Raw genomic sequence first — 26212 nt, forward strand, 5'->3', positions numbered from 1 at the left:
ATTATGCATAATCACATGCAATAACCCCTGATCATAGTAGGCCTGAATAGTACGTAGTTAATTGCTACTCAGTACTTTATGGTATAGTTACACTGTAACAAGGACACTGTAAAATAAAATGCAACCTAATTTATTTGAATGCATTACATTTTGAGACAAGCAGTGTCGCCTCACAGCAAGAAGATCACTGATTCGAGTCCCGACTGGGTCAGTTAGCATTTCTGTGTGGAGTTTGCATATTCACATGGATTTTCCCCACAGTTCAAAGACATGTGCTATAGGTGAATTGAATTAACTAAATTGGCCGTAATGTACGAGTGTGAATGCAAGAGTGTATGGTGTTGAGGGTTGCAGTTAGAAGGGCACCCGTTGTGTAAAACATATGCTGGATAAGTTGGCGGTTCATTCCGATGTGGCGACCCCTGATGAATAAAGAGGCTAAACCAAAGGAAAATAAATGGATGGACATTTTGAGACACTGTAAAAACCAACTTGAGGACCAGTCAGAAAGCCACTCCTTCCAGCAGGTGACAGCATTGAGCTACTTGTTGGTCTGTTTTGACCATAACCCATTCGCCAAATAGAAGAAGAGTGTTGTCTAGCAACCCGAAGCTTACATCGAGCGATAACAGTCTACAAGCTTTATAAAACTTATACGCATAGCAACCTTATAACTTATACAGTAATAGAAACATATCTATATATTTGCTCACCAATTGAAATATCAGGTTTCAACACCTAAGAAAGCGGGTACGTAAATATACACCATTTTTGAGACACCACATGTTTTGTGACGATGAACACGTTAAACTTTTAGTCATATGTCCACTTGCACTGTTAAATCTCTTATGTCTTTCTTCTGTGTCTAGTGTTCAATGTCGGCGGTCAGCAGTCTGGTGCCTGCCCGTTTCCTCACTCTCATCGCGCACCTTGTAATAGTGATAATTATATTCTGGTCTCGGGTAAGAACTTCTCTTGTGTGTAATTATTATTTTTTATAACACACAACACCACTGCAGCCAGCTGTGTGCTTAAATGTGGAAATGACCTATAGGAGTACAGTGTCCGAGCCTGTCTACCAATCGACTACACTAATGAAGAGTACGCAGCAGAGGACACACGGTGAGGAAACACACTTTCTCTGTTCTGCATTGTTTTACATGGCCAAATGACAATATAATTGTTTCAGTCATGTAGTGAGACAGTATAGTATTTGTTAGATTTAACTTTATTGTCATTAGACTTATACAAGGCAACAAAATGCAGTCTGGGTATAACCAGGATTATGATAGCATCAAGTGTGGTATAGTGGTACAGTGCTCACTCAGCTTGATTGAGTCCAGCCCATTTTGAAAATGAATATTTTATCCATTTCTCAGTGAATATAGGCAGTGTATTTTAGTGCATTTAAACAAAACAGATTTATTAAACATTAAACATTTCCTACAAAACAAATTTTTTAAATTTTTTTGCTTCTCTTGATTTTTCCTCTTTTTTAAATTTGTATTTAATATTTTTCTATAACATATAAATTTGGGTGTACTAGTTTTTGACTGTTATCGTAAGTTATTTTGGTAGATAAGCTCCAGATTCGGCTTCAATACTAACTTATATAATATATATGCACAAATATAATATTGTATAGCTCCCTATTGAAATATTAATTTAAAAGATAGAACTGTGAGGGGTGTACTTATATTTGCTGAGCACTGTACAAGGGACAAGTGTGCTTATGGAAAGCTACGGGTAATATTTACAGATCGATGTATTACAATCGTGGATTTACAAATAGATAAATATAATGTACACAATACACACAACCAAAAAATTTGGACAGACTGCATATCATTTCAGCATCTTTTACTCTAGTCTTCAGTGTCACATAATCTTTATATTAGTCACTGAACTTTTTTTATTTAGAACTTGTATATCCCACACAACATAAAAATTCACAATACAAAATCAACATTCAGGAAAATAATGTAAACAAATCATAATGAAAATAATAACAAAACCAAAATTATAACATAACTATTAAATAAAAAATAATAAAACAGTGAGCCAAAATGACAACTCTTCACTTTTTCCTTTACACGCTCTCCAAATACTGTAAAAAGCTACCCCATTTCTGATTGAAAGTATGGGTGATATAAGTCTTGCCAACATACGTTCATATGATGCAGTAGAAGTCATCAGATCAATCGGATTGGATTAGAATGATTTCTGAAAGATTATGTTACACTGAAGGATTGTTCTTTCAGAAATCATTCTAATATGCTTCACAAGTAACACTTTTCAATACTGTCAGTTTTGAAAACAAAATTGTGTTGTGGAAACTATCATATATTTTTCAGGAATTATTTGATGTATAGAAGTTCAAAATAGCAGTATTCATTTGAGATCAAACATTTTTAGTAGCGATATAAAAATCTTTACTGTTAATTAATGCATGTGTTCTGCATACATGCATTAATGGATTAAAATAATTCCTAAAACAAACTTTTAAAATGGGCCAAAGATAAGACATCCCATTTTGGTGTTTGCATCAAATCATATTTCCATAATGGAATTGTATATACATAGAAATATAATAAAATATGTTATTTAAAAAAGCAAAACATTTTGTGGACAAAAATATGTATAACAAGTGTAACAGATAGATTTATGTAAAAATTCAACAAAATATTTATTCTGAATTTGAAAAACAAATGATCATACAAAATATCAGTGTATATATATATATATATATATATATATATTATTTTTTTTTTTTTGCTTTTTCATAAATGAACAATACAGAACATAGAAACTAAGCAACAAACAAACTAAAGTAAAACACACTCACAGTACATGAAATAAAATAATAATAATAAGTTAAAAAAGGGAGGAGATACAGTATAACCCAATAGGGGAAAACTATTTTGTCAAATCAAACCATTCATTCATTTTCTTTTCGGCTTAGTCCCTTTATTAGTAAGGGGTTGCCACAGTGGAATGAACCGCCAACTTATCCAGCATATGTTTTACACAGCAGATGCCCTTTCAGCAGTTACCCAACACTGGGAAACACTCATACACTCTTGCATTCACACTTATACACTACGGGCAATTTAGTTTATTCAATTCACCTATAGCGCATGTCTTTGAACTGTGGGGGAAACCAGAGCACCTGGAGGAAACCCACACGAACACGGTGACAACATGCAAACTCCACGTAGAATAGCCAACTGACACAGCTGGGGCTCGAACCAGCGACCTTCTTGCTGTGAGGCAATCATGCTACCCACTGCACCACCGTGTTGCCCCCAAATCAAATCACGTGGCACAGTTTTCAGTTCAATTCAAAAATGGATTCCAAATGTTTTTATATAATTCACCCTTTCCTCTCAAAGAATATTTGATTTTCTCCAATGGTATACAGTTGCAAACTTCTGAGATCCATAGTTCAATTGGTACATTAATGTTTGTTTTCCATTTCATTTTTTAGCTATTGTCAAAAACATTTCAGTAAACTTAATAGCATGATTATGCTGGAGGTAGGAATTTGTATAATTGCCCAATAAACATATCTCTGGATCCAATGGAAAATCAATTCCATGAATCTGTGATATGATATTGCATACTTGCATCCATAACACTTTCACTTTAGGGTACAGCCACGTAGAATGCAAAAAAAACCCTTCTATACCACATCTAAAGCAGAGGGGAGAAATACTGTTACTAAATTTGTGTAAACTAGATGGAGTGTAATAAAGCAAGTGTAAGAAATTAAACTGAATTAGTCTAAACCTGGAGTTCAAAGTATATTTTAAATGATACAAAAAGTTTTGGCTGACAAATGGGTAAAACCTAGTAATTGGAAGTAGTGTCAAAGCATAAAGATTTAAATAGACAATTAATTACTGTCTTTTGTTGTGATACTTAAAGTCATTATGTCAGCAAATAAAATAAAAGATTTTAGGGTATAAACTATTGTTGCCTCAATTATAGACATTATAGTGTGTGTTTTCTGTAAAGTACAATATCGTTTGTTATTATTTTTTGCTTATAATATAATTTTTTCATATTATTTTTTGCTCCTCGAATATAAATTAAAAAACAGGACACATTTTAATTTATGAAACAAAATACTTAAAATTTTTTGATGACTTTTCTTTTTTAACCCATAAACAGCACACAGTATTATTGTTTGACTGAAGTTAAATTCTACAATATTTATATGTAGATGAGAAGGCCGTATGGAGTCAGATAAAGTAAGTCCTGTTCATGAATCTGTCCTAACTACTGTTTTTGGAGTGCAGGCTTGTGGTGGCATTATCCGTGACTCTGGGCCTGTTAGCCATCGAGCTGGTTGGGTTTCTCTGTGGAATCTCTATGTTCAACAACAATCAAGCTCTTCTGTGTATCCTTACCAGTAGCACATCATCACTATATGTTATTTATATAGGTGGTAATGCATATAAATTGTTTTCTATTTTCCTGTGTGTGTGTGTGTGTGTGTAGTACTAGTTTCTTACACATCTCATCCAAAGCCTTCTGTTTTGTTCAGATTTTTGACAGGGAATTACCTGAAATCATGGGGTGTACACAGTGATATGCAGCTGTAATGTGGTCAAGACCTGCCTGGTATATAAAGTCAATCTAGGGCCATATATGCTTGCAAAAAAAAGTTTTGCAAACAAAAATAAAGTATTGAGCAAAAAAATAAAAAATAAATGCAAATTGAGAAATAAACATTTATTTTGCTGACAAAAATAAAGAACTGCAAAGGGGAAAATTAAGTTTTGAGAAATAAAAATGAAATTTGCAAACAAAAAAAGAACTGCAAATAAAAATCAAGCAGTGCAAAAAATATATATTTGTAATTAAAAAAAAAAACTATGTATTTGCAGAACATTTTTATAACACTGCCTTTACGAATTATTTTTTTTTTTGTATTTTGTATTTTTTAAAACTTAATTTCCTCTTTGCAGTATTTTAATTTTGTTGGCAAAATTTATTTTTATTTTCTTTGCATATTTTTTTGCTTAATACTTTATTTTTTGCTTGCAAAACTTTCTTTTATTTTGCAAGTATATATGGCCCTAGATTGACTCCATAACTTTAGCCATATGGTTTCCTTGAAAAATAAATATTGCCATAACTTTGAATGTTCACCAGCCAATCAGAATCAAGCATTCAACATAGCCTCGTATTATAAAACACAACAAAAGATATGTTTACTATTACTTTCCAAAACTAAACGCAGTAAAAATCAATACAATTAGACAGACATTATAGACACTCCCAGTGGAAGAATGGTAGCAAAAGTCTGGTTTGTCAACAATATGGCCATCATGATATTAGCAGAGAATTTTATTTAACCGTCACTTTTCAGCTATTGGATGTCACAGCAGTGGCTCTGTGGCTTTGCTTTTCTTCATGTTTGAGCAATGGACCTGCAGCATTTACTGGTGGATCTTTGCCTTCTGCAGGTCAGTCGGTTAATGATTAACAGTCAAAGCAAAACTTTAAATGTGAATGCTCTTATTAATGAACTCACTTTTATTTTGGCATATTTGAAACATGTTTTCTTTCTCTATTTCAGTGTGATTCCAGCAATATATGAAATGGTCATTGTTGTCGTGGTGTTTGGATGTAAGAGAAAGCCTTTGTGAGTGTATATCTGCCCTCTTGCTTTGGGAGAGTTGGATGTTTTCTTTCCATGACCGATGTACCAGAATAACATTCACTCACTGGCACAATAAACTCCTGTTTTTCCACAATGCTTCTCTGGAGAGTTGCTGAATTGTTATGGGTGAGGGCTTAAAGGGATATTTCACCCAAAAATGAACATTCTGCCATCATTTACTCACCCTTGTCTTGTTATAAACCAGTTTTATTTTTTTGAACACAAAAGAAGATATTTTGAAGAATTTTGGAAACCTGTAATCATTGACATACATAATAGGAAATCGTGGTTACAGGTTACCAGCATACTTCGATATATCTTCTTCTGTATTCAACAGAACAATAAACTCGATGTGTAAATGATGGCAGAATTTTTATTTTTGGGTGAACTATCCCTTTAAAGGCAAAGCTATTGTGCTTTTCTAAATACAATAATAATAATACTAATGAATAAAATAATACAGTAATGTTGAAAATATGTTGAATTCCTTGAGATGAATTAAAACATTTTCTATTTTCATAAAAGTGAAGAGAAAATCGATACCTTTATTTGCTTCACATTTTTCAATTTATTATGTCCTCATAAAACCCGTACATTAGATTCGATTAGATTCAATTTATTGTCATCACACATGTACAAGTACAAGGCAACGAAAATTATATGCAAGACAATATAAATGATGCTTTCAGTATATAAACTATAAGCAGTTATATTTCAATTCTGTAAACTACTAAGCTTTTTGATTTAAAATATCAAAACAAGAAGCAATTTTTCAGACATTTACATTAAAGTTTGGACAACCCAATACCGATGTTGTAACTTCAAGAGTTTAAGAAAGAAATTAAGAGTTAGAAAATCAGTATTTGGATGGAATAACATTAAAATATTTGTTATTCTGACCAATTGTCAAAAAAAGAAAAAGCTCTAAATAACAATAAGACATTTTATGGAATGAACATTAAACGTTACTTGTTAATAAAATAAATATTAACGTAACTCAAACCCATACCTAATGAACCAGAAAAAAATGTGAATTTCTGGACATACGTTTATTAGCTCCTTAAAAAACATATTTTATCATTAATGACTCATCCTCATTTTTAAGTGAACCTTCAATCTACAATAAATTTTATTGTATTTATTTTATTGTATTTATTTTACTGTAGGGAAAAACATTTGGAATTGTTTGTGAGTAAACAACTAATATCATGTTTAAATTGTTGCCATTCTGTCATCTGGAAGTGAAAGATTTGTAACTTCCAGAAGATTTGCCAACCATCTGCTTAAAGAGCTCCTATTATGGATTTTTGAAAATGACCTTCATCCAGCTGCTGTTTAAAATTAAAAGTGCACCTTGTTTAAAAAGAGATCGATTTTTTAAAAATAAAAAATTAGAGTCAGAGATAATTCGTAGTTTGTCCGGATGTTTTGCCTGTATCGACGTTGACACGAAACAGTACCAAATATGAAGTGCTGGTTCCGGTAAAACGTGAGCGCGCCTTTCCCTTCAAGTGCTGTGGGTGTGTGTGACTGATCATGACTCAAGATGAGTGAATGTTCTGGTGATTATTGCAATAATCTACCCTGCAACGAGGCATTCGTTGGCCGTTTGTTAAAGTAAAGATCAGAAAAAACTATTGATGTATGGGACTTTGTCAGAGCTTGACAGGAACTTTATCAGTACAGTTCATGGATCAGTTTCTTCCTCCAGCTCACAAGTGTAAGTAAGTGTGATTAGTGTGTTTTTTCTAACTTGCAAAATATGTATTTAATTTAATTTAATTACTGTATCTAGTTAACTCTTTATATTCACATAACGCGTCTAAAACCACATTAAAAATGCGGCCGCGTTTCTCTCGGTCTTGCGCTGAACGTGACCAATCGCAACAGACTGGGTCATTGAAAAAAGTAGCACAGATTAGCCTCAGGCAAAGGAGGGGTTTGGGAACAAATAAATCGCTGAACAAATCATATGGGAGTTTTTGGGATAATTAGGTAAAAGTAAATGCATATTATAAGACAATGAAAGTGTTTTTGACCTGCATATCATCCTGTTGTTGGAAACCCCCAAAACCAAAAAATGACCTTTTTTAATGCATTACAGGAGCTGTAGGTCAATGACACACTGCAACTTTTAAAAGATATAATTTTTTTATCTTTTAATTTATCATTTTCATTTTTATTTCTATCATTTAAGCATAATTGCCTGGATCCTATATTAGCCATAGCCATTCAAGTCTAAAATAATCCTTTTGAAAAGTTAAAACCTGTGAGCCAAAAAAAACATCAGTAAGAAGAGAAAAGTTCAAGTGAACCCCATTCCCTGCATGATGTATTCCATCGGCTCACAGCGATACATTCATATTTATGTTATGTTCTTAGCCAAACATCAAGGTGTTTGTTGATATGCTGTAGAACTGCCAAGAGAAGTTAGTCCTTCACAGGAGTGATGAGTGTGTGAGCCTGCAAGGTACAAGCTGAACTGAGCATAGCTGACTTCAGCTAGACCACACACACTCTTTCATTAAGATGGGTGAAAACAAACAAATGAACAGTGACACTGTACTACAATAACACAACATAAGCACACTACCAAAGAAAATGGGGAAACCTTTGTTTTAGCTTAATGTTCATAGACAGACAGACAGACAGACAGACAGACAGACAGACAGAAAGATAGATAGATAGATAGATAGATAGATAGATAGATAGATAGATAGATAGATAGATAGATAGATAGATAGATAGATAGATAGATAGATAGATAGATAGATAGATAGATAGATAGATAGATAGATAGATAGATAGATAGATAGATAGATAGATAGATAGATAGATAGATAGATAGATAGATAGATAGATGGATAGCTGCACAATATATTGTTACAGCATCGATATTACAGTGTGCAAATCTGCAAGTCACTTCACAAGATATGCAATGTTGAGTCTGGATTATAGTTTACCAGGACCCACAAAACACATGTGGTTCACAGCAAAGTTTAACCATAATAGAGTGAAATTTATCACTCTAAGGCCTGTTTTAAGGCCTGTGACTGAGCATTTCTAAAGAGTTTAAAACTTGTGTTTGGAGTTGTCAAAGATTTATTGAAAAAAAAATGTTTTTCTTTACTTAGTATTTTTGTCTTGCACTGTAAAAAATGAATCTTGAGGCTTGTAATTTTCATTAAAAAAATTAATGAGGTCATTAAAAATAATGAGCATATTTTCTTTAAAAAATTGATATTCTGGATTTATTATAAAATATTAAGGAGATTTCGCTAATATAACTAAGATTTAAATTTTACTTATTTTTTTAAGCAAACTAGTGCAATTACTAAGCTTAATTTGAGAAACCAGTTAAGCTAATAAAATTGAGGAAAGATGGCTTCACGTTTATTTTAAGAAAATTCTCTCAATTATGTGGATTTGATTGAGATGTTTGCATTTGAATCTCAACAACGGCAGTGATCAGACGACATTTTGAAGGAGCAGATCAACAGCGAGCATGTTAAGAGGTAAGCATTAACAGTTTATCATTTTATTGTCTTAAATAACCTAAGCTCTTTCAGGAAAGACACATGCTGTTCAAGCTTGTTCAGGAGCTTAGTTTTTGCCATATGATGTATATAGGGATACACGGGTAGTTTTAACCACCCATTCCTATTTGAAATTGATTTGCTTCAATGTTCATTCTGAATTATATAATGAAGTTGAACAAATTATTTGCATTGTAATATTTAACAGCAATGATCAGGCAACAGTTAAGCAGATGAACAACAGTGAGCTTGTTAAGTGGTAAATCTAAGCTAAGCTAAGTTAGCTAGCTATTCAATGGGGTTTATGTACAGCTAGTGCTTTTCCATTTCATAAGGTTCCTTTTACAGCATTGCTGATGTAATGTAATGAACTGTTTATATATAATACTGTACATAAATACTAATATTTGTTTGCTTCATTTTTCAGTTTAATGAAGAAAACTTTTGCAGTGTTTTCCCACTAAAGAGGAGCAGTTTATTGAGGCAGATTTTGATAAAGAGAATGGGTGCCATACATCAGGTATTTTTAAGAATGTTAATTGTGTATTATTATTATTATTATTATTATTATTATTATTATTATTATTATTATTATTATTACTAATTTCTACACTTTTTTGCATCAGACCTCACATTAAATCAGGGATGAAACGAGAGATGTCGTCCTCTGTTGCTGGTTTATCTGTATGAATAAGAGGAAGAGCTCATCCAGGAGTGCAATGTAAGTGTCTCAAACTGTTTCAGATATTTATGATCTTCGGAAAACTGCATTTTATATTTTTGCATGCTTACAAAAAAATATATAGCTCAAGCATTACACTGTTGAATGCACTATTCCTTGTATAAACATGGTTTGTTTTTGTAAATGTCTGTACACTAGTATACATTTAAACACCCTGTCCATTATAAGTCAAAATACTTGTGTATTTGTGTCAGTCAGCAACATCTACTCAAACATTATAAAGAATTACTGTTCACAGATATAAAAAGAAATGGTTTATTTCATTAATATATTTCCTTAATGTGTTTTAGTAAACCTTAAACATTTGAAATGTACAACTGCATAATTTCAATATAATAAACGTAATGTTTATTTTACAGTGTGGGAATGCACAGAGAATTGCTGTCTGTCAGAGGGATGACCAACCATGAGGACTTCTGCATTGTCTTGGAGGATAAGTGAGTTATGGCTAGCCTGGAAAATCTAGAATCGCTGAACTGGATTTATACAAATATTCCACAAATTAAAATCACTTACAAAGAAACGAATATTAAGTTTGCAATACACAAATTCTGTCAAATATTGTCTAAAATGTGACTATTCCTACAAAGGAAAGTTGACAGGTCAGTTTTTTCCATGACATGGATAAAGGAATTTTTATCAGAGATTAGCATTGCTGTAAATTTTATATAGATTTGTTTAACATATTGTACCATTTTGTTATCAGTGTAACATGTAATAAAATGATATTTGGCCTAAATGTATTGTGTATGTTTTTCATTATACATTATATATTTTACATTTTATGAATGAGTAATTTTCAGTAATAAATTTGAGTAAATGGTGATTTATTTGCATATATTATAAAAGCACATTCCACTAATAATATTAAAATCATCATCTATCACTTAAAAAAAACTAGTAATTTTCACATGATTCTTTCAAGTGGTTTTTGTTAAAAAAAATAAATATGAGTAAATGGTGGTGGATTTGCTTAAATTATAAAAGCACATTCCGCTAATAATATTAAAATCTTCATTTATCACTCAAAACATTTAGTAATTTTCACATGATTCATTCAAGTGGTTTTTGCTAAAAAAAATCAAGTCTTGAAATTTACTTAAAAATAATACGTGCAATAGTGTTACCACAATTTTTTTTTGTAAATAGCACATAAGATTTTTTACAGTGTGTTTCTAGTCCTTGTCAGATATTTTTGCTTGTTTTATTGAAAACCTTAATTTCCACTTATTTCTGCTGAATTTGAAAACAAAACAATATTTTTACTTGATCTAAGAATTTTTTGATATTTCAACTAGAAACGAAAGTAAGAAAAGCATTGTGATTCTTGCATTTCTGTACCTGATTACTGTTATTCTCCGCAGAAAGTGGTTAAAGGTATTCAGGACCTTTTGTGAGACGTATCGCAATATTTATTGCACAAAACATATTTTTCCACCCCTAATAGATAGATAGATAGTAGATAAATAAATTGATGGATGCGCTATAAAAAAGCAGGGTTTCATACAATTAATTTATGTTGTCCCACCACAAATCTATTAAGCTAACTTGACAGATTTAAGTGGATTGAACATAATTAATAATTAAGTTGTTCCAAAAAATCCCCAATGTTTGTGTTGTTTCAGCATATTTTAAAGAGGTAGTTTGAACAAGCAGCAACATATTTTTTTTATGTGAATAGAGAATACATAAAAATAATATTAATAAAAAAAACTAAAAGATCAACGATCAAAAACTAATATAGGTTAATGTACACTAAAAAATCTTGTCTATTTTTTTTTAAATCAAATGAATTTTTCCAGTCAGCTTAAACTAACAAAGACATTTACACTTTTTGTAATATAATTTTTTGTGTAAATTGATCTATATAAAAATATGGTTGAAATAGTTATTTTTGGCCTATTTTCCTGAACAGAAGGAATGCAATTAAAGCCAGTGCTGAAAACCATCTCTCTGTCTGTAAGTGAAACCCCAGCTCTCCATTTCATCTCTGGTGGCACCTATTCATGTACCCTGATTTTCTTGGACAAAATCAATAGCTCCATTTCCAAGAAACTTCCCTCATATCCTCTAAATAATCCAACCTCTCGTCCTAACTTAAATAAACCATAGCAATCAATAAGGCAACTTCAGCCAAGACGCTGCATCGGCCTGTCTTTAATGAGCTCCACTCTCTCTGTGTACACAGCCCTATTTCCTCGGCAGCTCATGCAACTGTCTCCACACATATTATCGGCACGCTTTGCTCCCCATCGTTATTTTCGTCCTTGTCTCCGTTTGCCGCGACCCACCTCATTGCTGACCCCTCTGCTGTCTGTCGCACACTGAAAGCTCTCTTCACCTTAGGCCAATTAGTGTCAACTAGACACCAACAACATCACTGACCTCTGGCTAGATAATTAAAATTAAATGGAGGTGCATCTTGACAAAAAACGCCACTTCCGGCGATTGTGCCGGGACCTTCTGCCATCTTCTACAGGGCTATTAGGTAGTGTCCACACCATACTTCACTCTCCAGTATTATAAAAAAGTAGAAGTGTCTTATGACAGCATCAAATAAACACGGTGACGATTATTAACTGAAGTTTTGTTGTGGATTTTATGAGATTTTTAGGGATAGCTTCCACTTTTCTCCGCATGTGACAACTGTAGATGGGTTGCACTTCCAGTTTGGGGAACTTCCATTCAAAAGAACTGAAACAAATCATTTAAAATAATAAGGTTCTGCTACAAATAGTCCATATCCGTAATGAAAACTGAGAGTGAGGTGTTTTAATCTTTGTCTCAGTCAATATTATATTGCTGCAGAAAGGCTTGTTTGAGTTTTGGGGCTACAAGTATGGTCTGCTGGAAAGCAATTTATCAATTCTAATATAATTAATTGTAATATAATATATATTATAGTGGTATATTATACTCACTGTACCCAATATTTTAAGACATCTGACTAATTGTTCACTGTTTAATGAAAGTTAGCTACTCCCATAATTCACGTAGAGCATCGTTGGGTGGGAAAATAGACAGACTGACTGGTTTCTCATATAATACTAAATGCTAAAAGTTAGCAGAATTGTAGCCTACTGTAGTGTTTAGTAGTTTAACTTTCTTGTGTATTCACCTTACCACACCAAAGTACTGTTTTTTAATATCACTAGCCAAACATGAACAGTAGAGGGCGCTAGCACGTATGCTAATGCAACTTCTTCGCTTCTTAGCGATGCCAATTAGCATTTATTTAGCGAGAAAATAGATGTTTTTGTGAACCCTGCTTTCCAAATGTTAATAAGCTTTATGGTAGACATATATTGACTGCATAATGTGACAAAACATTTCTTAAAAAAACCCTGCAGTATAGATTTTAATACTTGCATGCTAATAAAGTTCACCTCTCATCATTATGGTGACATTAAGCAGATAATTTGTGTCAGTTGAGTAGATCAGTGGACAGTCATTAGTGTTCATGTGTGGATTGTACAGTTAGCAACATACTATTGCTAATGTTAAATTGTGCAAAACAAAATATTTATGCTATTTAGGCTACTTTTATATTTAATCACTAGTTTTATACTTTAAAGATGTTTTTATTATTGTTTTGATCGATGAAGAACATATTTCTAAAAATATCAACTTAATCATCTACAAACATAAAATATAACATCATATCATTTTATAACATTTAAATAACATAACATTTCAGCTTAATGAATGAATATAAATTTTCCATCTATATTTGTGTTCCCTGTATTAAGTCATGACCTTGCTAACTTTGTGCACTTAATGTGTTAAATAGCAAGAGGTCTTTTAATATTTGTTATATAATGTTGTCGAAATATTTATTGTGCTCAAGTAAGAAGCTCACACAGAAAAGTGCCATCTCGCTTCCCACAGCAGCCATGATGTATTATAGGTAGTGTGACTATTCTAATAAACACGGTCGGGGTAATTAAGGCACGGAGAGGCAGCAGACAGTGGTGGTCTTGGGACAACACGAAACGATAAATCACAACTCCTGGTTCCGCCTTCTCGAGCGTGGCCGATCACACTCACCGAGAAAGCAATTCTGCCAACGTGGCTTTGCACATTTGTCTTCATCAGCCTCTGGTTGTTTTGGGGCCGGTCTGAATTTGCTGGTTCCCATGGTAATCAAACAAGCTGGAGATATCAAATGTGTCCATTTTAATGTCAGCAATGGCATAACATTTAGGGCGAGCCTGCAAGCTAACCGCATGTTGAATTATGGAGACTGGAGTCAACTAGATTAAACTGAATTTAAGGCTGCATGCTTTTTTTTCAAGAGTGGATAGAGTTGGTTGCAAGTAGGCAAACAAGTTTTTAAATGTCAGTTTTCATAAATACATGTCACTGTTCTTAACTAAAGATGTATTTTGATTGAATATTTATATGATAACAGCATTTTGGGGCCTGGAAAAATGCTAAAAGTTTTGAATACCAGTGTATTACGTAAATAAATAGGCATATGTTTCTACAACACAACCACAACAATGTCAGACTTCAGAACTGTATATTTCTTTAAAATGTGACAAACACTGACCGGCCACTTTGTTAAATACATCTGTCCTACTGCTCGTTAACACAAATTTCTAATCAGCCAATCACATGGCAGCAATTCAATGGTCAAGACGATATGCTGCAGTTCAAACCGATCATCAGAATGGGAAAGAAAGGTGATTTAAGTGACTTTAAACGTGGCATGGTTGTTGGTGCAAGACTGGCTGGTCTGAGTATTTCAGAAACTGCTGATCTACTGGGATTTCCACACACAACCATCTCTAGGGTTTACATAGAATGGTCCGAAAAAGAGAAAATATCCAGTGAGCGGCAGTTCTGTGTACCAACTGAGCATCATGCCAATGCCACAGTGTACCTGAGTAATGTTGCTGACCATGTCCATCCCTTTATGACCATAGTGTACCCATCATCTGATGGCTACTTCCAGCAGAATAACGCGCCATGTCATAAAGTGTGGATCATCTCAGGCTGGTTTCTTGAACATGACAATGAGTTCACTGTACTCAAATGGCTTCCACAGTCACCAGAGCTTAATCCAATAGAGCACATTTGGGATGTGGTGGAACAGGAGATTCGCATCATGGCTGTGCAGCCACTGCTGCAAATCTGCAGCTACTGCGTGATGCTATCATGTCAATATGGACCAAAACTCTGAGGAATATTTCAAGTACTTTGTTGAATCTATGCCACGAAGGATTAAGGCAGATTTGAAGGCAAAAGCGGGTCCAACCGGGTACTAGTAAGGTGTACCAAATAAAGTGTGAGTGTACATAATATAGCATGTGAAGTTATATTTCCCATAATCTAAAACAACAGAATATGTTGTCTTTAAGCAAAAAAAGCATAGAAAAGTTTTGATCATTGTTATGCAAATGTAGCCACATAATAAATGAAAACCTATTTAACTTTCAGCATACAGTTCACGACAATAAGCTATGTTGTCAAACTATTTAAGATTTCCTGCTAATTATTTACTATCAGTATTTGTAGAATACTGGGTTAAAAAATACAAAAAAGGTAATTGCTGGCTGTAACACATGCTCATTCTGAAAACGTAGCCTTATATACATTTCTGGAGATCACGAATTATGTAGCCAGAAGTACATCTGGCTGCATTCCATCTTTAAAATGAACGATACAGGGCAGTATGATGCCGTTCCTTTTCGTGCTTACCAGCTGACAGCTTACCTCCTTATGGACGGCTTTCCGGCTGTTACCAGTTTGTCCAGTGGCTTGGAGAATATGTCAGCTAATTTATATGTAAAAAAAAAAGAAGCTGTATTTGTGATATATAAATTTAGAATTGTTTTATTTACATTTATTGTAATAATAAAATATTTACATGACATTTTTGATTACATATTGTGATAATATTTGGGGTTTAAAATACTAAAGATTTCTCTATACCAACAGAATTGAGTTCAAAACAAACTAAACAAAGAATAAGGGCTCGCCGGGTCAGGTGTCTGGCTTTTGTCCAAACGCCTCAGGACACCTCTGATCTGGACAGATGTCATTCAAGCACACCTGAGCCCTGCATTAAAAAGTGAGGAGAGACAACAAAACAGAGGTGTGTAAGGTGTCATGAGAAAAGTAGGTCTAAACTGGACTGGACTGAGAGAGAGGAGGCTATGGAGCATCTGCCTCTGAGGGACAGAGAGGCAACAGCAATCGCTGGAGCAGGAGATTCAGCCAGACAGAACACAAAACCCAGGAGCAGCCATGACACATGATGGACACTAAGAGGCAGAGAGAGCTTGTTTTTTTTCCACTCCACCCAAATGCATTAGCTATTCCAATCCTGTGCTGGGGGATCTTAAAGCAAAGGACAGAAGCCATTCCAGAAGCTCCAGTGATGTTGTAGCCGCAGAACTGAGGCTGCATAAAGCCAGGCTTCACTGATCCTCTCCTGACTGAGATGAGACGAGACAAGTTGAACATGGGAAGTTTGGTCAGAAAAATAACTCTGTGAACTTTATATAAAAAATACAAATATTTTAAAATGTGCACTTTAAAAAATGCAGAGATCCAGGCAATTCCTTTATGTTGTCCCAACACAACTCGATTCATTCAACTTAATTGTGTTGACAAATATAAGTGGATTGAACAAAAAACAATTAAGTGACACCTAGGATTCTGGAGGAACAATGCGGTTTTCGTCCGGGCCGTGGTACACTGGACCAGCTCTATACCCTCACCAGGGTGCTGGAGGATTCATGGGAGTATGCTCAACCAGTTCACATGTGTTTTGTGGACTTGGAGACGACATTCGATCGAGTCCCTTGTGGCATTCTGTGGAGGGTGCTCGGGGAGTATGGGGTCAGAGGCGATCTGTTGCGGGCCGTCTCGTCCCTGTATGAACAGAGTAGGAGTCTGGTTCGCATTGCCTGCAATAAGTCAAATTTGTTTCCAGTGCATGTTGGACTCCAGCAGGGCTGCCCCTTGTTACCAATTCTATTCACAATTTTTATGGACAGAATTTCAAGGCGCAGCCTTGGGCTGGAGGGGGTGCGGTTCGGGGACCACAAGATTTCATCTCTGTTATTCACAGACGATGTTGTTCTGTTGGCTTTATCGAACATGGACCTTCAGCATGCACTCATGCGCTGCCGAGTGTGACGTGGCTGGGATGAGAATCAGCACCTCCAAGTCCGAGGCCATGGTGCTCCACTGGAAAAAGGTGGTTTGCCATCTCCAGGTTGGAGGAGAGTGCTTACCCCAGGTGGAGGAGTTTAAGTATCTCGGGGTTTTGTTCACGAGTGAGGGAAGGATAGAACGTGAGATTGACAGGCGGATTGGTGCAGTGGCAGCAGTAATGCGGTCGATGTACCGGTCCGTTGTGGTAAAGAAGGAGCTGAGCCGAAAGGCAAAGCTCTTGATTTACCGGTCAATCTACGTTCCTACTCTCACCTATGGTCATGAGCTTTGGGTCATGACCGAAAGGGCAAGATCTCGGATACAAGCGGCCAAAATGAGTTTCCTTCGAAGGGTAGCAGGGCGCACTCTTATGGATAGGGTGAGGAGCTCTGACACCTGGGAGGAGCTCGGAGTAGAGCCGCTGCTCCTTCACATCGAGAGAAGTCATCTGAGGTGGCTCGGGCATCTGTTTCGGATGCCTCCAGGGAGGTGTTCCAGGTATGTCCCACCGGGAGGAGGCCTCGGGAAAGACCCAGGACATGCTGGAGGGACTATGTCTCTCGGCTGGCCTGGAAATGCCTCGGGATCCCCCCGGAAGAGCTGGAGGAAGTGTCTGCGGAGAGGGAAGTCTGGGGTTCTCTCCTAAGACTGCTTCCCCCGCAACCCGGAAAAGCGGCAGAAAATAAATGATGAATGAATATAATCTTCAATGTTAAAAACAATTTGCTGAATTTTATCGGTGGCTCTCTCATGACAGCAGAATGGTGTTTTATATAACCAAGTCACTTTAACAAAAACCTTTCTTCTGTGCAAAAGACAGTCATCAAAACTAGGGAAAAGCAATGATTGTATCACGAAGAAAGATTACAACTAAAATTTCTGAAGGTTGAAGTAAAAAAATAAGGAATAATTATACAGGCTCTTGTGATGACATCATTAGGAAATCATTAGTCTCTCAGAGGACATCACTAGTCACTTACAGGACATCATTAGTCTCTCAGAGGACATCACTAGTCACTTACAGGACATCATTAGTCTCTCAGAGGACATCACTAGTCACTTACAGGACATCATTAGTCTCTCAGAGGACATCACTAGTCACTTACAGGACATCATTAGTCTCTCAGAGGACATCACTAGTCACTTACAGGACATCACTAGTCACTTACAGGACATCACTAGTCTCTCAGAGGACATCATTAGTCTCTCAGAGGACATCAGTAGTCTCACATCACAATAATCTCTCACAGGACATTCCTAGTCTCACATCACATCACTAGTCTCTTACAGGACATCACTAGTCTCTTAGGACATAATTATTCTCTTACACGACATCACTAGTGTCTTGGGACATAATTAGTCTCTTACAGGACATCACTAGTTTCTTAGGACATAATTATTCTCTCACAGGACATCACTAGTTTCTTAGGACATAATTATTCTCTTACAGGACATCACTAGTCTCTCACAGGACATCATTAGTCTCTCACAGGACATCACTAGTCTCTTAGAACATAATTATTCTCTTACAGGACATCACTAGTCTCTTAGGACATAATTATTCTCTCGCAGGACATCACTAGTCTCTCACAGGACATCATTAGTCTCTCACAGGACATCACTAGTCTCTTAGAACATAATTATTCTCTTACAGGACATCACTAGTCTCTTAGGACATAACTAGTCTCTTACAGGACATCACTAGTTTCTTAGGACATAATTAGTCTCTCACAGGGCATCACTTGTCTCTTAGGACATAACTAGTCTCTTACAGGTCATCATTAGTCTCTCACAGGACATAATTAGTCTCACATCACATCACTAGTCTCTAAGAGGACATCATTAGTCTCTCACAGGACATCAATAGTCTCACACAGGACATCATTTGTCTCACACAAGACATCATTTGTCTCACGAGTCTCTCTTTTCTATCAGGTTTAGATCAGGATTCTGGGCTGTCATTTAATTTTTTTTCAGTGTTTTCAGCTTCAGGGAACTGTGACAGAATGTGACAGAAGGCACATTGTTCTGCACGAAAACTGCTGGCTGATTGCAAAGGGAACTTCTGATAAACATTTGTAGCATTTAACTGTATAACCCCCCCCCCCCCCCCCCCCCCCCCCAAAAAAAATCATGACATGACACTTCCTCCTCCACCATTGACTGACATACATAATGATTCCCATTAGACCCAAATAAATTACATTTCTTTCATCACATAAGTGAACTTTGGTCCAGTTATCTGTCCACATAAAACATGCTCCTGTAGCACAGGTTAGTCCTACTCCTAATGCTTAGTTCTTTCTGCTGATAAAAAAGTTTGGTCACTGCAGAGTAAGCCTTAAGTCCAGATTCTCTGAAATGTATAGATGTGGTGTGATTCATCCTGTTTAATGCCAGAATCTCTCCACAAGCTATCATAAAGGTGTGGATATTCTGTTGCTAATTTGGTGTTGTCGTCTGACCTCTATGGATATTCGATATAAATCAATAATACGTCTAAGAAGGTGGAGTTCTACAACACACCCACCGATAGAGTCACCATAATGGACCAATGGTACACTATAAAAGATGACCGCAATTTTAAGGGTAAAAAACTGTGAAAATGCTACAGTAAAAATCCGTAACCTGGTTACCAGCACATTTACTTCATAAATATGTATAATAATACTATAAACGAATGAAAAATTAGTTTTTTCGCCATAAATTGTACAGATTGTTTCACAGTGTAGCTTAAAGGTGTTTAGGAGCCAAAACAAACTCCTCCAAAAGTTGACTTTGGTGAGCTGTTTAGAACTGCCAAAATGAACTCAAAATGAACTTACTTTTGCCCAGATTTGATTTGAAGTACACCAGGGTCTTAAGAAGTTTAACTTAGGAATTTTAAGAAATTGCAGGTTGTTGTTTCACACTGGCTTTGAGGACTACGGCTGGGACATCTCTTTCCTACCTCAACTTGCTACTACAAATGTGTGCTCCCTCCCACCAGCTCAGGCCACGGAATCAAGCAAAGGCTTGTTTTTGCACAACAAGGCAAAAAGTCACTTTCCAAAATGTTTCACTTCTCTGTTCCTGTCTGGTGAAAAGAGATGCCAACCTCCACCCAAAACTGCAGGAACCATCGATCACATTTTCAAGAAGCAGCTGAAGACAAACCACTTCACCACTGAACTCAAATTCTCCTTTTTTTGTTCTTCCTTTAGCTTTTTTTAAATTATAATAAACACATGTACAGTTGAAGTCAGAATTATTAGACCTCCTGAATTATTATTCTCCCTGTATATTTATTCCCAATTTCTGTTTGACGGAAAAAATATTTTTTCAGCACATTTCTAAACATAATAGTTTAAAAAATAACTAATTTCTAACAACCGATTTCTTTTATCTTAGCCATGATGACAGTACAAAATATTGTACTAGATATTTTCAAGATACTAGTATTGAGTTTAAAGTGCAATTTAATGGCTTAACTAGGTTAATAAGGTTAATTAGGCAAGTTAGGGTAATTAGGCAAATCATAGTATGATGATGGTTTGTTCTGTAAACAAAAAACAATATAGCTTAAAGGGGCTAATCATTTTGACCTCAAAATGGTTTTTTAAAAAATTTAAAACTGCTTTTATTTTAGACTTTATTTAAACTTTCTCCAGAACAAAAAAATAATATAGGAAATCCTGTGAAAATTTCCTTGCTCTGTTAAACATCATTTGGAAAATAATTTAAAAAGAAAAAGATTCATAGGAAGAATAAATATTTTGACTTCAACTGTATGTATCTACTGTAGACTTGCATCTCTTGTAAATGACTTAATTCTATTTACTCTATAACTCTATATCAAAAGTAAGATTGCAATTCTAAAATCACGGTATCTTTGATAAAGAGAATAAGAGCACCTGGCAATCAAATGCACTTCACATGTGAGCCCCAGGGAGGAGCCGCAAGAACAGTGATGTGTGTGGAGATCTGAATACACTGCCTGAGGGGCTGAGGAGATTTTATAGAAGAAATAAAAGGCTGATCTTTGTGTCCTGTGGTCCAGCTAATTTTCAGACACAAATTAGCTACGAGCGGAGGAATATATGCCAAAAGGTCTTCATGCGAAGGTTCCCTTTAATCTGTCACCGCTTTTTAATTACAAGTTTACTGAGGCACCATGAATAATGGAAAAGATGGACTATAAAACAAACCAAGAAAATTAAAGAGATAGTGTACACCAAAATTGTGCGCAAAAAAGACGAAACCAGTTTGTTCATGTTTAATCAACCCTGTGTTGACTGAAACCTTGATTTTCCTCAATACAAAGTAACTTTTGTGTAGTTTATTCATTTTTGTCTGTAGTTTTTAATTATATATTTAACCTTTATGTGCTGTTGGGGATGTTTTCATCCACTCCGGGATGATTTTGTGTCTTAATTTGGCCATAACTTTTTCTGTGTTTCAGCTAGCAGAATGATTTTTGGTGATAAATCTTATTTTGACACATATTTTTGAGAAAATGCTTTGATAAAAATAAAAAAAATCAACAATACACTTTGGGCAAATTTACTACCCTTTTGTTATGTCAGGGATGAAAACATCCACTGAATTAAACTGCTATAAAATGCATCAGTATATATATATATATATATATATATATATATATATATATATATATATATATATATATATATATATATATATATATATATATATATATTATTATTAATATTATATTATTATTATTATTTATTTATTTAGCATAAATCTGTTCATCAACCTCAGTCCTAACCAAAACTACTGAATTGCTTAGAAAATTGCAGGGTTTTATCTCTTTAATTGCCAAATTCATAAATGATGTCACTGATTTGGTGACAAGAAACACACAAAATGACAAATTTTCAATATAAAAAGTAATTGTAGAATTTTTTAACCTTTTATCACAGTCTTGGACATTTGAAATAACATTGTCTTTGATGCATTGTTTTTGATTCATTTTATTTATTTTTTCTCCCTAATTTACTGTTTTTGGATATTTTTGCCTCACTGACTTCCATTGTAACCAAAACAAACAAAAAACATTTTATTACAAAACCATGACAACATATAATCAAGACTGTGTATTTATGCACCATCAAATGTTGTTATAATGGAAGTCAATGTGGCAAAAACAGCCAACATACCAACAGTAAATTAGGGAGAAAAAAATTTACATCTAAAAATGCATTAAAACCAGTGTTGTTACTAATCATTCACATGTCTAAGACTGTGATAAAAGGTAAAAACAAATCCAGTCCACAATTACTTTTTATATTGAAAATACGTCATTTGGTGTGTGTTTTTTGCACCAAACCAGAGACATCATTTGTGAACTTCGCAATTAAAGAGTTAAAATGTAATTTTTAAAAACATTTAGTAGTTTTGATCAGGACTGAGGTTGATTAACAGATTTATGATGGGAAAAAAAATTATATATATATATATATATATATATGATGCATTTTTACAGCAATTTAATTCAGTGAATGTTTTCATCCCTAGCATAAAAAATCGTAGTCGATTTGAACAGTGCACAGAGGTTAAAGGTCAGTAACTCATTTACTTTCTCATGTGGACAAATTCATTTCATACATGCACCAAACTTAAGAGGTTTATCCATCTATATTTTGAGTTTGTTAATATAGCCTTTAAATAATTTCATACATCTTATTCCTAAACAAAAAAAAATATATATATATATTCCTGATTGCTGATAATAATTTCATATTTATAAAGTTATAAAAAGAAAGATATCCAAAATTCCCAGAGTAAAAATCTTTGACTCTGATGTGTCAACAAAAAGAAACACATTTTTTAAATCTGGTGTTATCCAGTATTCAGGTGTCTGTTTTCAATAGCTACATCTGGAAATCTAATATCTTTTTAAAAACACGTCAAACACAAGAGTAGGCCACTGTACAAATATGTACTAGAATAGACATTTAAAAAGCATAATAACTTTGTATATGCAATGAGAGGAAACATCAACACTTGAATACATGTTTCAATCCTAACTCAATTATACAGTAGGTCACACTTTATTTTGATGGTCCGTTTGTTAAATTTACCTTACATTGCATCTACATGCCAACTAATTCTCATTAGATAATATGTAGACTGTTAGGTTGGGGTTAGGGTTGGGGTTAGGGTTAGTGTAAGTTGACATGTACTTGCAAAGTTTCTTATAGTCAGTTAAATGTCTGTTGAAGGAGAAGTATCAGCAGATATTAAGCAGTCAGTCTACTAATACTCAAATGAACCATCAAAATAAAGTGTTTCCCAATTACATAATTCATAATACACCATCAATACTAATACAATCAATCCTTTTGGAAGGTATAGGAAAATCAGTTTTTTTAATTTATTTTTACCTGGAACGTCTTGCCTACTTCTTTTTTTTTCACAACAAAGTCCCTCAACGAAGGGTGCAAACAACTCACTCTAGCCAACACTGTTCAGTTCGAATTAGATCTGATCTGGTGACTGGCTGATTGATCAAGGCAGAGGGGGAAGCTACATTGTCACTTCCAATCTTTGCCAAACGGGCCCGGGTGACGTCTCAGTGCCATGGCATTTCAAACAATGGAGTGTGTGTTTGCATTTTGGGGGGGTTGTATGGAAGCAGGTCGCAAGCGTGGCTTGCTTGAGAATGAATCACGTTGGACCCCCACCGCCCCACAGTCACCAATCCACCTGCTACAGTTGGTGGACGCCTTCCTCCAGATGCACTGCGTTCACTAAAATAACCCTTAGAACGTGTTTAGACACCCAGTCCAATCTGTCGGCAGAATTGCGTGCGCACAATCTCCCCCCGCATCATGCATGGGCAAGCAACCACGATACAAACTCAAGCGTTTTCTCACGGGTACCCCTACAGAAGGCCTTTACCGGGCACAATTAGAGGTAAAATAACCAATCCGGAGCATATTCTTAAAGCACAGCGGACGGATTTTAAATGAGAAAACACACTCGGATGCCTTGGAGCAAGAGCAAACACTCTAGCATGTACGCACCCTCACAACAAACAATTTGTCTGATATTGCTCAAAGTGGGAAGGCTTGCTGCGAATGTGCTGTAAACAGGCAGAGCTGAGACCTGACTTGTCATATAACAGCTCCAGAAATCGATAGAGGCCCACTCGCCCCTCTAATCCCCCCCCACACACACACGCGCGTGGAGCGAGCAGTGGGCGGCTGGACACAGACCACAGCTTCTGAGAGAGGGAGAGAGAGAGGGAGAGAGAGAGCGAGAGAGAGAGAGAGAAAGAGAGAGAGAGAGATCGACGTGAGGGCTGCTGGGCTGGAGAAGGAAGGCGAGAGGAAGCAAGGTGGAGGTTGGCAGGATGTGCATGGGATTTCAGCCGAACCTGTCAGAGAAACTCTGAGGCTGATGGGGAGAGAGGGACCACAGGAGCAGATTTGAATATATAAATCTTTGAAACGCAAAGTGTGTGTGAGAAAAATCCAAGCGTATGTGCTATGAAAAGTCAGAAAAGAGTGAAGGTTTTAGCTCTTTCGTGATCATTCGTTGCCGTCTCTTGCGTTCCAACTCCCACAACGCCATGTCACAGCTTCCGGACGTCAATACTGCGCGTAAACGAGATTCAGCTAGATGAGTTGTATCCAAATTATTATCGATTGATCTCAGTGGTGCGCAGATTTGCCGGAGGAAAAAATCTTAAGGCACTCCTGCCCTCGAGGGCCAGGGTCAAGTAAGCCAGTTCTGTGGATTGTCAAACCATGACAGAATTCCAATTGCACAATTTTGATATTCATGTCTAATATCAGCCTTCGATTGCTCTTACTGAGGTTTCTCCTTAAGAATGAGCGATCCCTTGTTGCCTTCTTAATGATGTTCACAAACTGTCAAATTTTCTAACTTGATAAAAGTCTGTTTGTGAAGAGATATACAATTGGAGTTGAAAGAAACAGCAATAAAGTGACAGTAGCTATGTTTCCATCTAAAGACTAAAATTAGACTTATGCGCAAAACTGGGACATTGCATAAAACATTTGTGAATATAGCTAGGGCTGCGTCTGACATTGCTTACTACTCAGTAGGTACTGCATTTGCATTTAAATGCACTACTCAGCTGTTAGAATATGTTCTATACAGAACATATGTTCTATACAGAATATGTTCTATACAGTATAAATCAGAATCAGAATCAGAAAGCGCTTTATTGCCAGGTATGTTCACACATGAAAGGAATTTGTTTTCGTGACAGAGCTTCTACAGTGCAACAGGATAACAGAGACAGGACAAAAAACAGATAATAAATATATTTAAAAAAAATAAAAGTGGATAAATGTGAGCAGTATGAATGAAACTCGGACGTACATCTGCCATTTTGTCATGATCACGTGACCTACCCACGTCAGTTGTGTCGCTTCAATCCAATTCATGAATTCCCTCATGGTGCCTCATGGGTAGGATCAGACAGAATCTGCAGACATTTTTTGCTATTTTTGCGGAGAATTTTGTAAAAGAAATCTGTGGATCCATGTGGAATGATTTCGGGAGTATCATAACTAAAAACTTAATATATGAAATAAAAATAATACCTTTTTAACATTAATTTAATGTTTACAATGCAAATCCAATGAGATCCACTTATTTGGTAAAAAAAAAAAAGCAAGTCTCTCATATAATATAGATCTACTATAGCACTGAAAATATGACTTTACAAACTGTATTGTAAATAAATCATGTGAACATTTTAATATTACTATTATTATACCACAATAATATTAGTGAAAATGAATTTAAAAACTGAATAAATACAAATTTATACACATTTACACAAGTAAATACATGGACTTAATGGGCTAAAAATCTGCACGCGCAGATTCCGTTCGGGCTTACTCATGGGTTAGTGTAGCGTCCATCAGATGAGCGCTTCAGAATCTTGCCTGAAGTAATAAGTCACAGGTATCAATGCCAGTTCCTGGAGGGCCGGAGCTTTGCACAGTTTTGTTCCAACCCTAATAAATACACCTGATTAAATTGATTGAGTCCTTCAGGCTTGTTTGAAACCTACAGGTAAATGTGTTGGAACTAAACTGTGCAGGGCTGTGGCCT

General features: G+C 35.4%; 1 protein-coding gene and 1 long non-coding RNA gene across 3 annotated transcripts; both read left to right on the forward strand.

The window, feature by feature from the left end:
* The first annotated feature begins 594 nt into the window (after positions 1 to 594).
* tmem107l (transmembrane protein 107 like) lies at positions 595 to 5882 on the forward strand. The gene is made up of 6 exons (XM_056449615.1): positions 595 to 750; positions 870 to 962; positions 1055 to 1122; positions 4302 to 4402; positions 5378 to 5474; positions 5588 to 5882. Exons 2-6 carry the CDS (start codon positions 876 to 878, stop codon positions 5655 to 5657), a joined length of 423 nt encoding a protein of 140 aa, XP_056305590.1. The 5' UTR covers positions 595 to 750; positions 870 to 875; the 3' UTR covers positions 5658 to 5882.
* A 3135-nt stretch (positions 5883 to 9017) lies between these two features.
* Positions 9018 to 10678, forward strand: LOC130217633 (uncharacterized). 2 transcript variants are annotated; one of them, XR_008835887.1, is made up of 4 exons: positions 9018 to 9186; positions 9635 to 9727; positions 9834 to 9928; positions 10309 to 10678. It is a non-coding gene; the product is annotated as an uncharacterized LOC130217633 (long non-coding RNA). The 2 variants fall into 2 exon arrangements; XR_008835886.1 differs by having other exon boundaries at positions 9044 to 9727.
* Positions 10679 to 26212: the final 15534 nt, after the last annotated feature.

The sequence above is a fragment of the Danio aesculapii genome, chromosome 23 (assembly GCF_903798145.1).
Source record: "Danio aesculapii chromosome 23, fDanAes4.1, whole genome shotgun sequence".
In the NCBI taxonomy this organism is placed as follows: Eukaryota; Metazoa; Chordata; class Actinopteri; order Cypriniformes; family Danionidae; genus Danio; species Danio aesculapii.

Excerpts from the sequence above, each read along its gene's own strand:
- tmem107l (XM_056449615.1), top strand. The coding sequence starts at position 876 with ATGTCGGCGGTCAGCAGTCTGGTGCCTGCCCGTTTCCTCACTCTCATC. Across the intron at positions 963-1,054 it reads TAATTATATTCTGGTCTCGG|GAGTACAGTGTCCGAGCCTG; the intron begins GTAAGAACTTCT and ends AATGACCTATAG. Across the intron at positions 5,475-5,587 it reads TGGATCTTTGCCTTCTGCAG|TGTGATTCCAGCAATATATG; the intron begins GTCAGTCGGTTA and ends TCTCTATTTCAG.